Below are 16,005 nucleotides of genomic sequence, written 5' to 3'. Positions count from 1 at the left end.
TTTCTGAAACCCATCATTCCACTTTTACTCCATCTAAGCGTTCACTGGGATGATGGCCAGTAAAAACTTCACTCATCCCTCCTCTTTTTGTGTCTTTCTCAATGTGCTAGGCTAACCCCAACAGTGAGGAGATTTGGCTGGCTGCCGTGAAGCTGGAATCGGAGAATAATGAGTACGAGAGAGCCCGCAGGCTGCTGGCCAAAGCCCGGAGCAGCGCCCCCACTGCCAGGGTGAGTGGCCCACTGTTCAGAGAAACAGATATGTCACGTGGGGGACACCCGTCTGTCGGGAACACACTGTGTTTGGCTTTTGCAAGTTGCCATTTCTCTTTTGTTTTGATTTGGAGAGATAAATGATGTGATAGACGAAGGGTGAGGCGTTTCGAATAAGTGCTTGAGCAACAGGCTTTTTGATGTGATTTTTTTGGAAGACAATTTTTAAAAGGCAAACGTGTGTATTTTTTTAGGCATATCAATGTATGACAGACAGGTTTGTGTTCGGGAAGTTAAGTGAGGTGAAATCTGAAGCTTACATATTTACCTGTCAGAGAAGATGAGGTTAAACTTGGGGTTAAACAAACAAATCTACTTCTACTTCCTTTTAAAGTTGCCACATTGACAACTTGTGCCTCATTAGATGCATTGTGAAAACTTAAAATGAGTTATTGCAGAATGTGTTGCTTATATTTACTGTTCAAATAAACAAAGTATTTAAAAAAATCTATTTATGGAATTAGAATTATCATTTTTAATAAACCATATGGGGTTGTCTGAAAGATTTACTGCAGACTGGCTGTTATCAAGTGTAGTTTTAGTATAGTATTTTATTATACATGTATTTATTTAATAATATAAGGTAATTTTGTAAAAAAAAATTCAATTTATCTTAACTTAAATTAAGCTTGTTCAAAAAAAAAACTATGTAATAAAATAATAATTTTATTGACAGTAAAATGTTATTTCCAGCTGGCGATGTGTATCGCTTATGTAAACAATATTTTAAGTGATACTGAGCTAATTTTACTCATAGCTTACTGTATTTATACAGTAAAAACTGTATGCATTGAGTTGAATAATGATGTATTCACAGCTGTGAAATCACATGTGAGTGTATACAATTTTTACATTTTCACCAACATTGTCTACATAATATTATTATTTTTTTAGCAAATGTTTGAGACAAAACAATAATAACACTAATCTTATTAGTGCAGTTTGCTTCACACGTGAAATTCACGTCACAACAGACACAAAATCACTCCAGTTTCGTTGCAAAATGGCTGACATGGATTTTGTTCATAGGGTAGCTGTGCTTTGTGATATGGATTGTTTACGTGGTGCGAGTTTTTGCCGATGTTCATTTTTATAAACTCGAGCAAATCGTGCGTTACCCACATCAAATGCCCCATTGCCTCATTTGTGCAAACCGTGCGACGGGATGTCTATGCTGTCTTTGCGTAGACTTTACATGTAAATCACTCATGCTTGAAGGTTGATTTATACTTTTGCGTTGAGTGATTGGTGTGACCCACTGCGCCTGCCTTGTGCATATAGTTCTGCGTGCTGTTTGTGTTGGTCTTCAATAACACTTTCGAAATGCTAGCTGGCAGTAGGTGTCAAGTTTCTTCGCTGGTATTTTGTTTGTTCTGAACATTACAAGTAGGTAAAACTTCAGAGGTTGGAACTGCCGGATATGCAACAACTTTAATCATAAGGTAAACACAAAACAAAAGTTTTCATCTGGAGCTCCTCCACAGGACTTGACACTTGTAGACACTCGCTCCATCAGGCTTGTAGCTCTTAACACCGCACACACTCACCATCGCTACAAAGCCGACCAATCACAGAACTTGCACTGTTCGTCGTTATGACGTGTAGTTACAGTTTTTGAGAGGTGTGCGTCACACCTCTTTCAGCTGAAAACTGAAAGTGCAAAAACTTGGTGCATCCTTTGTTTTCATTAATACTTCAGAATTGTTTTAATTTCTATGTAAATTTTTATTTGTTAAGTAATTTTGCTCTTTTTTTTTCTTTCATACTAAAGAATTTCTTTAAGAATAAGGCATCTGCACAGCTTAGCTACTGACTAGTAGTGTGCCATATTGACAAAAAGAAAATCTAATTTAGTGATATCAATATTTTTGAAATATTTTGAGTGTTTTTGTGCTGATTTAGGGTTTAGGTATTTGACTTGGCTTATAAGCTTCTTTTGGAACTATTTTAATAGTGTTACTGCAATAAAAACAGAAAAAAATGACAACATTATTTCTAAAGTATTACTTGCTCGTTAGTAATGATGAGCACTCATGAGTACTCAGTCACACTATTAAACTTCTTCTGTATAAAACCTGTATCACATTTGTGTTCAAGCTCATGTACTGATATTCCGGAAAACACTGCTTAGATTTTTTTTTAATTACTTGAATTATAGGATCATTCTAACTTAATTTTAAAAGGCTTCCTACAGTCAATGCACAGTTTTACACTTTTAATATCTTTTTTTTATTTGTTTGGTTTTTGCAAAGTGAGCGCCATGCTTGCATATGTCAGCTGCGTTATTTGTAGAAGATTAAAAATGCTTATCCATAGAAGAGGCTACCTGTGGTTTAAGGCTTAATCTTGCCATAAAAGTAAGAAAACTCTGGTCTCTGCTTCACCAATATGAACAAATGAGCCTGTCGTGTTTGAAATGAGACTGATGTGATCTAATCAAAAGTCAACACTAAACAAGGTCTGCTTGTTTGAACATTTAGATGGTTGGTTTTGCACAGTGTTAGTAGTTTGTGGCCAGAGATTATGTGAGTTGAGGTCTATAAGTGGATGGCAACCACCTCACAGCACATGTTTGCTCTTTACTCTATAAAGAAGCGTGGGATTTTTGGGAGTAAATGGTGCAGAGGATGGAAGGTGTTCGAATGGTCTCTTGCCTGGGCTTGTTTAACTCTTGGCTCCAGGAAAGAGTGTCAGCATCTACGCACATATCAAAGGATCAAATGTACCTCAAGCACTTGGCAGGATTTCTCATAAGTGATAATGTTATTAAAAAAACACACAAATTATGTTTTCCTGCATCTATGGAAACTAGCCATGTGAGCTTTATACGGGATATGAATATCAAAAATCTTTCTGGCTGCTCATTTTTTTTTTACATATAGACACCTTTACACCTTCCTAAATAGTAGGGCTGACATTTTTAGATGATGAATGATTTTTTTTACCAATATCGCAATTGAAAGCTAAATCTCTATCTTTATTTCTTAATCTTCTGTATCATTCAAGAAGGAATGCAATAAATGATGACCGTTAGTGTGTTGTACAATTAATAGTTATCATATCAAAATTCACATCATTAATAGTTTACTCATCAACATTCACTTCATCCCACACCACCCAACCCCCTCCAAACCCCCAAACACACACACATTTGTAATGGGTAATGAATTACAAATACTCAAATTACTGTAAGTAATTTTTGGGATTGGTACAGAAAATGTGTATTTTTACTTTTACTTCAATGCATATTTAGGGCTTTGTTGGTACTTTTACTGCATTATTTTCTTTCAATCCATAGTCACCACTTTCTTTTTTTGTTGGTGATTGATTAAATAGAATAATCAGTTCTGTTATTCCCATCCCACAAAATCACTTTATAGAAAAATCACATCAGACAGGCTGACCTCAAGACACCGACGCTATATATTCAGCAAACATGTCAGTGTGGAAGCATTAAAAGTGTCCAAGACACGAAATCATTACACGCAACGACCAAGAGACTGTTTAGACCAGTGGTTCCCAAAGTGGCGACCTTCAAGTGGCAGTCTTCAAAATTAAACCAAGAATAGTCTTGTGCTGTAAACATTGTGTGTGCCATTCTCATTAAGAGGGGTTAATATTAAATTAAACAAATGAATAATGACTATAAAAATGATCTAGTTATTAGACTGTTTTGTTGTGTTGCCAGTAAGGTTGTTTTATATAGTTCCTATTGGTGTGTGTGCACTGTTGTGTGCAATGTTTGTATGTTTGCAACCACTTACGATGATGGTGTGGGTTGCGAGTCGCTGGAATTGTTATTTTGGGGGTTGTGAGCTGGAAGTTTGGATAAGTTTGATAAGATTCATGTCTACTGAATGAAGACTAAAATCTCCAAATAGCCTTCAACAATCACTAAATGAACTATTACAGAATATTACGTTTTCACACACATGCACAAATCACATCTTTATTATCAGTGCTTCATAAGCTTGAATTGCAGCACCAACTGCTAAACACTTGTAGCTTGTTAATTAGGAGTCAAAGGTCATATCCTGAGCATTTACATATTGGCATAGCTAGGTAGCAAAAGCCCCCTAGGTTACACAGATTTCACTCTTAGTAAATGCATTTCTGATGGCTTATTATAGGTGAATACATTAATGTATTGTGTTCTAACATTAAATTGAGGTCACAGTTTAAATTTACAGTCCATGAATGACAAATATTTTAACTTGCTCTTAAAACATCCTTAAAAGAAAATAATGCATGCTACATTTTAACCAATATTTACATTAGATGTCGCCTACACTGTTGTTGTCTGCCAGGTTTTAGAGCCGCCATTTTAGTACAGGGTAGCGCTTCTTTGAAATGAATGTGAGACCAAGGTGCAGTGAAGGACTGGCCATCAGAAGCCCAAGATATATACACATATATCCAGATATCTATGATCAGTTTTAAAGATGGTCAGTATGCAAATATTTTTTTAAAGTATGAAAATTATCATTTTAAATCACTTTTCTACATCGACAGATAACGTCCTCTAACATTTCTACATCCTCCCTCCCTGTTAAATTTGGTTTGATCCATGTCCTGAAACACACCCCCTCTCCCGTTTTTACTTCTAATTCTAACGGATGGAGCGACTTTCGTTTGTGAATGAATCTCTGTTATGAACGACTTGTGTGAACCATCGATATCCCTGCGTCCCTTAAAAGTGACTTAACAAAACTAGCCATTACTTCACTTAGCCAACAATAATAGAAGTTTCTGGCACCGCAGCATCTTGGTGTCATATATTTGATTTACATTTTTGCTGGTTTTCTTGAACAAAACTAGCATAAGCCAAGTATTTTAGTAGTTTGCCTACCGTGGCAACAAGAGCACAGAAGATGCCGTCTCCATAGCACTGCACTCAGTCTTCACACACCTGGACAATAAATACACTTATGCCCGAATGCTGTTTGTTGACTTCAGCTCAGCATTCAACACTGTCATACCCTCTAAGTTACTGATCAAACTCAGAGACCTGGATATCGACAGGTCTCTCTGCAACTGGGTTATGGACTTTCTGACTAACAGACCTCAGAATGTTAGATCAGGCCACATCTGCTCCACCACCTTCACACTCAACACTGGTGTACCACAGGGCTGCGTGCTGAGCCCCTTCCTCTACTCCCTTTTTACCTTTTTACCATCGACTGTAGGCCTATGAACAGATCCAACACCATCATCAAATTTGCAGATGACACCACAGTGATTGGTCTAATCAGCAATAATAATGAGACTGCCTACAGGGAGGAGATACAGCATCTGGCCACTTGGTGCACTGACAATTATCTGCTCCTTAACACCAACAAGACCAAGGAGCTCATTGAGGACTTCAGGAGGGGACGAACAGGCTCACATGATCCCATCCACATTAATGGGATGGCCGTTGAGCCTGCCTCATCCTTCAAGTTCCTGGGGACCCACATCTCAAAGGACCTTTCCTGGACCACCAACACCTCCAGCCTGGTCAAGAAGGCTCACCAGCGCCTATTCTTCTTGAGGCAGCTTAAGAAGAACCAGCTTTCATCAGCTGTCTTGGTAAACTTCTACTGCTGCACAATAGAAAGCATCCTGACCAACTGCGTCACAGTCTAGTATGGAAGCTGCTCTGTTGCTGAGCGTAAGGCACTGCAGCGGGTGGTGAAAACTGCCCAACGCATCACAGGGACTACACTGCCAGCCATAGAGGACATCCAGAAGAAACACTGTCTGTTCAGAGCACGCAGTATTCTTAAGGACACCTCTCACCCTGCTCACAGACTGTATTCTCTCCTGCCTTCTGGCAGGCGCTTCAGGCTCCCGCGGACAAAAACCAGCAGACTGAGGAACAGCTTTTTCCCCAGAGCTGTCTCCCTTTTGAACTCTACCCCTCACTGACCCTTTTGCCCCCCCAATACACCCCCACACTCCTCTAACTTGTACTCCTCACAATCACTGCGCTATTTAACATTTGCACATTTAAAGTTTGCACATATTCATTGCACTGATTCATTTATTTGAACTGTACATACCCACTGCATATGGACATTTGTAATTGTTTGTCTATCTGCACACTTCTGATTATTAATAGCATCCTGTACATATATTAATTTATTGTAAATCTGTTCATAGCTAATACAACCTGTATATAATGTTCATAGTACATCCATCTGTAAATATCACCATAATTTTTCTATAACTGCACTTTATAACTTATACCTATATCCTGCACTTGCTGCTATTGCACTGCTGGTTAGACCGAAACTGCATTTCGTTGCCTTGTACTTGTACATGTGTAATGACAATAAAGTTGAATCTAATTTAGAGCAAGTTGGTGCTACTTTGTAATGCCTCTGTGCTTTGTTTTCTTTGTTTGCTTGTTGATACACCCGTACACAGCACTAGTCCAGTATCTTCAGATTGGCTTTAGTCGGCGCTATTGATGCATGCTCAGGGCCCGTATGCAATATCTAGTGTATATACCTACTAATTTTTAATTTGCAGGGTATACGGTGGAAAAATGTTCATAGAGTAATTCTCACTTTTGAGCACTATTAGAAGGGCTCATACTTTTAGTATTTACAACAGTAACTTTTACTCTACTTAAACTACATTTTTTTTTTGTAGAGGTATGAACCTACACTGATCTCACGGTTTGATTCGGTTACAATCACATCATGCCATTGATTCGGTTCAATTCCATGTCTCGGTGCATCACTTTGCATTGATGATGCTTTCCATACACAATTTTATATTTTACTTCGCAGGTGCTGTTCATCGATGAGTGACACTGATAAACTGCAGCGGCACAGTGTTGCCAGATTTGGCGGTTTTGGATAGGTATTTCGGTGGGTTTTGGATAGTTTTTGGGCAGGAATTAGTCAGCAACATCTGGCAACACTGCAGCGGCGATCACAGCTGATCCATGATAGATTTATCGGCCGATAATATGTTATGCCATTTAATGAACCCTTTCATTTTTGTGGTTTCAGCCATTGTTGGGGTACTCTTAAATCTGGAAGCATGAACAACTTAAATCAAAATATATATCGCTATTGTTCAATATGGAAAATAATTATAGAAATTGCATTCTTGCCATATCGCCCAGCCCTAGAAAGGACCCTGTTAAGTATGATATTATTCTTTGATTTATGAGGATGCAGGGCATATCCTCATAAACCACCTCAACATTGTAATATTTAGGTCATGCCCTTGTCATTTTACAAATTTGTGTCCCCATAAACCATAACCTCATGCACAACAATACTAATTACTGAAATTATTAGTTTTAGTTTTATCAAAGTTTTTAGCTTTTATGCTGTGGGCTCAAGAGATCCAAACACCACCACTAGATGACGCTAAGTCAAGATGTTCAAAGCAAAATTCCAACTGAAAAGCAGGCATGCATTCATGGCAATTTCATTACCCTGCATGTTCATAGCAGCTCCCTGAATGCGTTATAGGACTGTACTATATGACTACATATGCTGTACCAATAATGTCAGAAAATATGGAAAAACATGACGTGATATTTCCTCTTTACTACTATAATCACAGCCTTTGCACTTTAAAAAAAAAAACTTTTTATGATATCACGTTTTTATTGCAAATCTAATTAATCATTGAGTCTAACTCCATAGTCAAAATGTCTTCTGGATAAGATTATTAGAAGCATAATTTAAGATGTCCTAACTGTTTTGTGTCTTTTTTTTTTTTTTTTTGTAGGTGTTCATGAAGTCTGTGAGACTGGAGTGGGTGCTGGGTAATATTGAAGCTGCACAGGAGTTGTGCACGGAGGCCCTGAAGCATTATGAAGATTTCCCCAAACTTTGGATGATGAGAGGACAGATTGAGGAACAGTCCGAGAGCATCGATAGAGCACGAGAGGCCTACAACCAAGGAGTATGTTTTAGGGCTCTTGAGGAGAGATGCCTTTTTGTTATTTTTTTTTAAATAGTGAATGCAAACAGTTTGTTGATTTTTCTATTTGTGAATAATCCAGTTCATTCCATGTATTTTTAAGAATGGACTTAAAAAAATGTGCAAAATGTTACCATGATGTTCTTCTAACTCCTCTGTGTTGTGTGCTGTTCAGCTGAAGAAGTGCCCCCACTCCATGTCTTTATGGCTGCTTCTGTCTCGGCTGGAAGAGAAAGTTGGGCAGCTCACACGTGCTCGAGCCATCTTGGAGAAAGCTCGCCTCAAGAATCCACAAAGCCCTGAACTTTGGTAAGAAATCATTCTGGAATTTACATTGCAATTCAATACAGTGCCTTTTCAAAACTTCATTGAGAACATTGAGAGTTATGTTATTGTAAATATGTGCTACTTGCTTTCCATTTAATAATGCAATCAAAAGTCGACGCCAATAGCCTAGTGGTTAGTGCCTCGACATATGGCACGCTGGTGTTCACAGCGACCTGAGTTTGATTCCTGCCTCGGCGTCTTATGTCTAGGGTTCCCATGCTTTTTGATAGTACTTGAATTTCAGACAATAGGAATTCAAGGCCTGGAAAGTATTTGAAATGCTTGAAAATGCTTGAATTAAATTTGAAATTAGTTTTTGAGGTTATTGCAACAATTGTGAAGCTGCTGGAAAAAACAGAATTAAAAAAAAACTACATTTATAATTTAAAAATCCTAGATTAAAATCTTGTACAAGAACTACGTCAAATAATAGACATTTTATAAATATTTCAGAAACAATATTTGAATATTACCAGTTTTGTATTCAGGTTTGATTTTTGAAGTTTTATTATCACTCTGTTATTTTTAATGTAAATATTAAGTGTAAGTGAAATGTTAAGTACAGTTTGGCCTTTCATGGCGCTATATGCTGGGGTTGTGAATTATAATGGTGATTATCACTTGATTTGAATTTAATGGTGCTTTAAAAAGTCCCTGAACATCCTTGAATTGGCTGTTTATGGAAGCGTGGAAACCCTGTATGCCAATCCTTCTCCTCTCTCTGCACCCCACACTTTCCTGTCTATAGTCTCCACTGTCCTTTCAATTAAAGGGGAAAACCCTAAATAAACTAAAACAGTTATAAAAAATAATAAAGATAACGCAATCAATGAAAAATGGCAATGGTGAGAAAGCAGCAGTTAAGAATGCATCTGCTTTTAGCCTTATGGATATGTTTGCCCAAGCTCTGCAATTCGACAATCCAGTAAATCACATTTGATTAAATTGAACAGCTGATTGATTTAAAGCTAACTGCTTCTCAGCATTAAAGTCCACATTAAATCAGATTTTACAATGCTTATTTTGCAAAGTGCACGTTGTTAGTATTGAGGTAAAAAATTATCTGTTTAAGTTTATACACTAAATAAAAATGTTTATTTGGTAATCTTTTATTAAAATCTGACCATTTGCTTCGCTCTTGAATGATCGACCTTTTCTGATGTCAATTGGACAGCTTGTGTGAAATATGCTTAGTGTGAAATATGGATTTGGATCCTATTTTTAGCATCAGAAAATTAGAAAAAGAGATTTTTTTTGTTTTGATATCAGTCAAATATAACTGTGGGCACACTATACTTACACACAGTTGTGTCCAAACAGCTTCCAAAAGTTGATTTTGCATAATAGGAGCCTTTTAATGACAGAATATCAGCAACAAATAATACATCATTTGATCTAATTGTCTCTAGGCTGGAGTCTGTCCGACTTGAATATAGAGCGGGATTGAAAAACATTGCAAACACTCTCATGGCCAAAGCCCTTCAAGAATGTCCCAACTCTGGTAAGGCGTTATCTTTGATCAAGCTCTTCATTAGCTCGTGTATGCTTGACTCCTCAACACTCCCATCTTCCTGTTTAGGTATCCTGTGGTCTGAAGCAGTCTTCCTGGAGGCCAGACCTCAGCGCAAGACCAAGAGTGTCGACGCTCTAAAAAAGTGTGAACACGATCCTCATGTGCTTCTGGCAGTGGCCAAGTAAGACTGCAGACTCTTGCCAGAATTCTCCCATCCTTAAATTCCACTTTCCCCAATCACAGTCATGTTATTTTGTTTTGTTTTGTTTTTTGTTGTCCAACGGTCTGACCTTTTTTTCCCCCATTTAAGCTATCACTGTCTCTGTTTGTCTACAGGTTGTTCTGGAGCGAAAGAAAAATAACAAAGGCGAGAGAGTGGTTCCTGCGGACAGTAAAGATTGAACCAGACTTGGGCGATGCTTGGGGTGTTTTCTATAAATTTGAGCTTCAGCATGGGACCGAAGTAAGCATTTACTTGTGCATATAGGATAATCAACAGATTGTCAAGCGTTAAAGATTTTACTCATTGGTCTGTTGAAATTCTTGATTCTGAGGTGTGCAATAAAATCATTGTAGTCAGTTTTGATCACAGTTTTAAATAAATGTGTTTCTCCTAAACGTTACTAGTAACATAGTAACTCACTGATTGTAGCCGGAGCCTACATATATCTTTGTAATCTCCAGGACAATGACATGTGCTTCACCAGGTAGCTGATTTTGATCAACCAGCTCACAAATTTGCTAAACAATATTAGACACACAGTCACTTTTCTTTCATAACTGAGGGAAATTTTAATTATTAAGAGCATTCTTCTGTGCTCATATGCACTTCATGATGCAATCATATAAAATTAACATTCTCATATTATATTCAATTTTACATTATATACATTTTATGGTTTAAATATTTGTTTTAGAGATGTTTTATTTAAAAAATAATGATAATAAAACTATTTTACCCCATAATATACACTTAGCAACTACTTTAATATATTTCTAAAATCATTCTTTGGAGATTTTGGTTCATTTTAACATGCCTTCATTAAACAGTTACTGCAGATGTGCATGTGTCACATAGGGCTGGGCAATTAATCGAAATGGACATTTAGAACCTATAAGCGATTAATTTTTCCAGGTCAATTTTTTTAAATTACTTTCCCTACTGCGTGTGGAGTCACATGACCCCTCTTTGTTAAGCCTTTATTTATACTTTTCTAGGCACTTTGCAGCCACATCTGATCTCTGGTAAAGTAGGACAATGGACCCATTCTTGAGCTTTACTTTGCACTGCACTGACAATAATTGGAATCTGCGCCAGAGATGCCTTGAGCCGACATATTTTGTCATTATATTAAAATTATTATTAATTACTATATTAATTACATTAAAATATTTGTTTACAAAAGATGCAAGACGTGCACTGTTTAAAATGTTATTTACTGGATATACAAGAGTTATTTGATTTAGAAGAGATACTGCTTATTTTCTACTTTTAATATGAATAACATTGAAACTTATTTTTTTTCCAAAAGTGCAAGTTATTTATTTTCACTTTTTTATAAGAAAAGTTTTGGTTTTAGGCAATGTGTGTTTTAATTTCATTTGTTAAGCGTTGATGTTCAGTAAGTAATCATAGATAGTAGATGGTGTATATATATATATATATATATATATATATATATATATATATATATATATATATATATATATATAATTAAATTAGTTTTGCAACTGACTTTTTGTACTGACTTTTTGTTCACCTGTTTTATTATGACAATTACTCTGAGTCACCCTATGTTATTACAAAAAATAGTACAACAATAGTACATCTTTTAACAAAAATTAGGATATCTTAAATGAAATGCAAGAGCTCTCTCATCCTCCATAGACAGCAACGCTCAATAATACAGCAATAGTCCAAAAAAGGAACCAAAAAAATTGTCAAAACATTCCTTGTGATTTTAGTAGTTCATCTGTAATCCTACGAAACTTCAAGAACACTTTCGTGCACAAAAAAAATGCACAAAATGGTTTTGTTCACCTGTGTCTTCTGTATCACATCAGGGTGTTCATTTATGACTCTTATGTGTTGTGTTGCTGACCCTAATGGCAATATATCATATTGACTGTCAGGGCTTGACACTGACACCTGCCAAATGCGGGTAGATTTCAGGTATTTCACTGTAGATTACAGTGGTCTGCTAACAAGCGACAACAATATGTTTTGAAGGAACATTTTTTACCCGAGAGCTTTTCGCATTTGGAAATTATGAAATCCGGATTTGCCAATAGTCTTTTTTTTTTGTTAGTTTTTTTTGTTTGTTTTTTTCAAAAAGACACTGTTCCAGTTCGTGTTGATTGTCCTTTTTTCTACGGATTTGGTAAGTGTGTGATCGGTGTTCTTTGCTTTTTTTTTTTTCTCCCATACGGCATGCTGTATCAAAACTTCTGTTCAAACAACACTTTTCCAGCAGTTTCTTGTATCCAATATCTCATTTGTCACAGAGGGCATGCATGAAATTTTCTTAAATAAAAGTAAAAGTGCCAAACTGCAGTTAAAGTCGGCAAATTAGAAATGAAACACCTTAAATTACATGAAACTTCAGAGGAAATGTGGATAGCATGGCAATGATGCAATGATGTCAATCAAATAATGTGCTATAACATGTATAACGGGGTCATGAAAGGAACATTCAAAAAGCAACTCATGTAAACACCTTAATCATATTATTGCTTTATTCAGATCAAGGCAAATAATTCGGTTACTGATGTCAATGTAAACGCAGTCACTGTCTATCTCCTCTGCGTCTGTGTTTGTTTTGCCGCTGTGAAAATCAGCTGTAGTGCATGTACTGAAACTTCTCTTCATGCAAACCCTTCCCTCTTTCGCCATTTGACATCCCCACCTAAACAAAGCTGGACTCACCCACTTTCCTGACTTTTTTCAATCTAGAGGTGTGATAACACCCTGTTGAGACGGGGGGTTTCATCGCCCTTTAATGGGCCTAACGTTAATCGTGTGGACGCAATCATTATTATCGCACACAGTGTTTTTCGCCTGTTTTTTTTTTTTTTTTTTTTTTTTGTAGTTATTTTTATGTTTTAATTATCATCCATTACAATAAAATTGCTTTAATAGTCTACCCGCATCAATTCTCCATTTATATATAGTTAACTGGTGATCCGGGACCTTTAGCCTGGACTAACTACTGTGCATTTTAGAGACATGACAATCATTTTTTAAATGTCAATTTTTTTTTTTACATTTATGTTGAATAAAAAGTGTGTATACGGCAGTATTTTGCTTGTTTTGACGCATTATTTAAATTTTGTGGAAAGGAAATATTTGGTTTGGTCTGGCCACAGAAAAAAAATGGTAAATCCTTAGTATTGAACCCTGAAAATGTATGTGAAATAAAAAATTATTGCAACGTGATGCTATGAAACCACAGCCCATTTGCTTATGCTCATTGAACAAGCTCATACACAAAAGTCGTTTTAGCATGACAAAGTCAAATTTATGCAAATAAAATATATTTTCCCAACAACACAATTGTGGCTAGTGAAAATGACAAGTGGCTAGTAAAGTGGCTGGTGATTAAAAAAAGTTAATGTCAAGCCCTGTTGACTGTATTGAATGCACACTCTGACCTGACGTTTAAGAGAAGGTATAGGTAAATATTGTAGTTGTTACTGGTTTTTTTTTTTTTTGGAACACAACAGTGTTTTTGGAGCTGAAGACACATGAAATGTTTTGACAATGTTTTTGGTTTCTTTTCTAAACATTAAATGTCTCTTGACTGTTGCTGCCTAGGGAGGGTCAGAGAGCTTCAGATTTCATCTAAAATATCTTTATTTGTTTTCTGAAGATAGACAAAGCCTTCGGGAGATTGAAACTACATGAGGCTTTACAAAGTCTCTGAAAACTACGCATTGAGAGTCCACCTTAACCTGTCTCTCTCTCTCTTTCTCTCTCTCTCTCTCTCTCTCTCTCTCTCTCTCTCTCTCTCTCAGGAGCAGCAACATGAGGTAAAGAAGCGCTGTGAGAATGCAGAACCGCGTCACGGTGAGCTGTGGTGCGCTGAATCCAAGCACATCCTCAACTGGCAGAAGAACATCGGAGAGATCCTGGTCCTCGTGGCTTCAAAGATCAAAAACTCCTTCTAAACCGTGGGACTATTGTCAGATTCACAACTCAGGCATGTTTGGTTTAGCAAATATGTTTTTTTAGGGAATCTGTGGATGAATGTCATTGAGAGATTTTTGTTTTGTGTTTTATGGCTATTTTTCCATTTTTAGAGTGGTTGCCTCTCTGTTGTAAAGTCTAGTTACACCAAGAAACATGAGTTCATTTTGAATATTAATTGCCAGAACTATCCGCCACCTTCTTATCCTGCTTTTCACTAGGCTTATGTAAATGTCTTGCTGGTTTATCAGGAAATAAAAGTCTGATCTGTTTTGAAATAAAGTTCTGTCGTGAAGCTCTATTGGGTGCACAGACTAAAAAATCCTATCCAGTCTGCCTTTACCTCTATGCTGCAGGTGATTGCTGTTGCCTCAGCAGCAAATAAGCTTGCTCCTCAAATTAAATGCATCAGTGTTGTTTGCACTAGCAATATGCCACACTTTATTTGATAGAATTTTCTTTCTGTAACAGCAGTGTGTTATATGAGCAGTTTCACACGAGTAGCAGTGCGATGTGGCTGTATATTGGCACCGGTGGATGGCGTGCGTTATCCTTCGTGTCCCACTAGTGACAATACACAGCCACGTTGCACTGATACGAGTGTGATATTGCAACAGTTTGATATTTATACAACATTTTGATGGCGTAATCATGTGTATAAAAAAGAAAATCAAACACAGAGAATTTCAAAATCCTTTGTAAGAGGAGCTACTTTCTTCCACCATTTATTCACATCTGCAGCTGATGTCAGAACAGCAGAAACCGTTGCTACTTCACACACGTCACTTTAGAGCTAGTATTTGAATGATTCTCCAGCATAATGTCTAAAGTGATGACAAAACGGGTGATTTTGCGAACGCAAGATTATAAGGCTGAACAGCATGAATTGACATCAGTCTACAAAGATTTCCCAGTATTTCTCTGTTGCAGTCGGGAGATCACGATAATTAACACAGAAAAAGCCAAAGCAACACAATCACTACCCGATTACTTTTGTTTTTGTGATAAGGAAATATGCTTAACACATGCGGGCATTTCTTCTTTTTCTTTTTACTGAACTAGTCTGCAGTAACAAAAACAGGAGACTCATTAGAAACAGATGGCCATCTCCAGTTTTATGACTTTAAGATGAGTCCCATCTTTCACTTAACACACTACAACATACAAAAGAGAGAGATGACTTAGTCATTTACCTGTTTAATAATGATTTGTTCAGCTGTAGTTTAAAATTACCCTTTTTTTTTTACTCCTCTAAGGGTGTATGCGGTCTCTGACGCCATCTTGTGGATAAACAACGTCAACCATCTTTGCTCTGCTCAATGACAGACTATTGGCCGCCGACGCGCTGTCTCTCAGAAATTATAAATACTTTAAAATAGGCACTATCCTTATAAATAAACTGCATAGTTGCAATCTACACAACTACACTCTCGACTAAAAAAAATCCTGTGTTCTCTGCTTGTTGCTGTATGTGTGTGGAATAATACACAAGGGTGAAGGGTGAAGAGGCTGGACGAGTGCTGTTACTTGCAGAATATTGCACGGCTATCAGCCAATCAGATTCAAGAACCAGACATAACTGTTGTATAAATTCTCATACAGCGTGTCTGTGAATTTACTGGCAAGGCTGGGTACTTACTCTGCACCAGTAATCAAAGCTGTAGCAGTTGTGTATTTGTATATACATGGCAGCAAGTGTATACATATTCATTATGTACTAAGTCTCTCTGAGAATTTTTATTTCTTTGTTATTTTAAATATGGTGGAAGCCTTACACA

The 16,005-nt window shown here is 36.9% G+C and overlaps 1 protein-coding gene across 1 annotated transcript in view; it reads left to right on the top strand.

Moving 5' to 3' along the window:
• The window catches only part of prpf6 (PRP6 pre-mRNA processing factor 6 homolog (S. cerevisiae)), a 26,224-nt gene extending 11,715 nt beyond the window's left edge, over window positions 1-14,509 (top strand). Inside the window, exons 9-15 of the mRNA XM_056448713.1 lie at window positions 111-230; window positions 8,007-8,183; window positions 8,377-8,510; window positions 9,938-10,029; window positions 10,108-10,222; window positions 10,378-10,504; window positions 14,056-14,509. Coding sequence (XP_056304688.1) covers window positions 111-230; window positions 8,007-8,183; window positions 8,377-8,510; window positions 9,938-10,029; window positions 10,108-10,222; window positions 10,378-10,504; window positions 14,056-14,208 — 918 coding nt within the window. The 3' untranslated portion in view covers window positions 14,209-14,509. The remainder of the gene's footprint in view (window positions 1-110; window positions 231-8,006; window positions 8,184-8,376; window positions 8,511-9,937; window positions 10,030-10,107; window positions 10,223-10,377; window positions 10,505-14,055) is intronic.
• Window positions 14,510-16,005: the final 1,496 nt, after the last annotated feature.

The sequence above is a fragment of the Danio aesculapii genome, chromosome 23 (genome assembly GCF_903798145.1).
Source record: "Danio aesculapii chromosome 23, fDanAes4.1, whole genome shotgun sequence".
NCBI classification, from domain to species: Eukaryota; Metazoa; Chordata; class Actinopteri; order Cypriniformes; family Danionidae; genus Danio; species Danio aesculapii.
The sequence above is the reverse complement of the archived record's forward strand: the minus strand, read 5'-3'. Positions and strand labels throughout refer to the sequence as shown.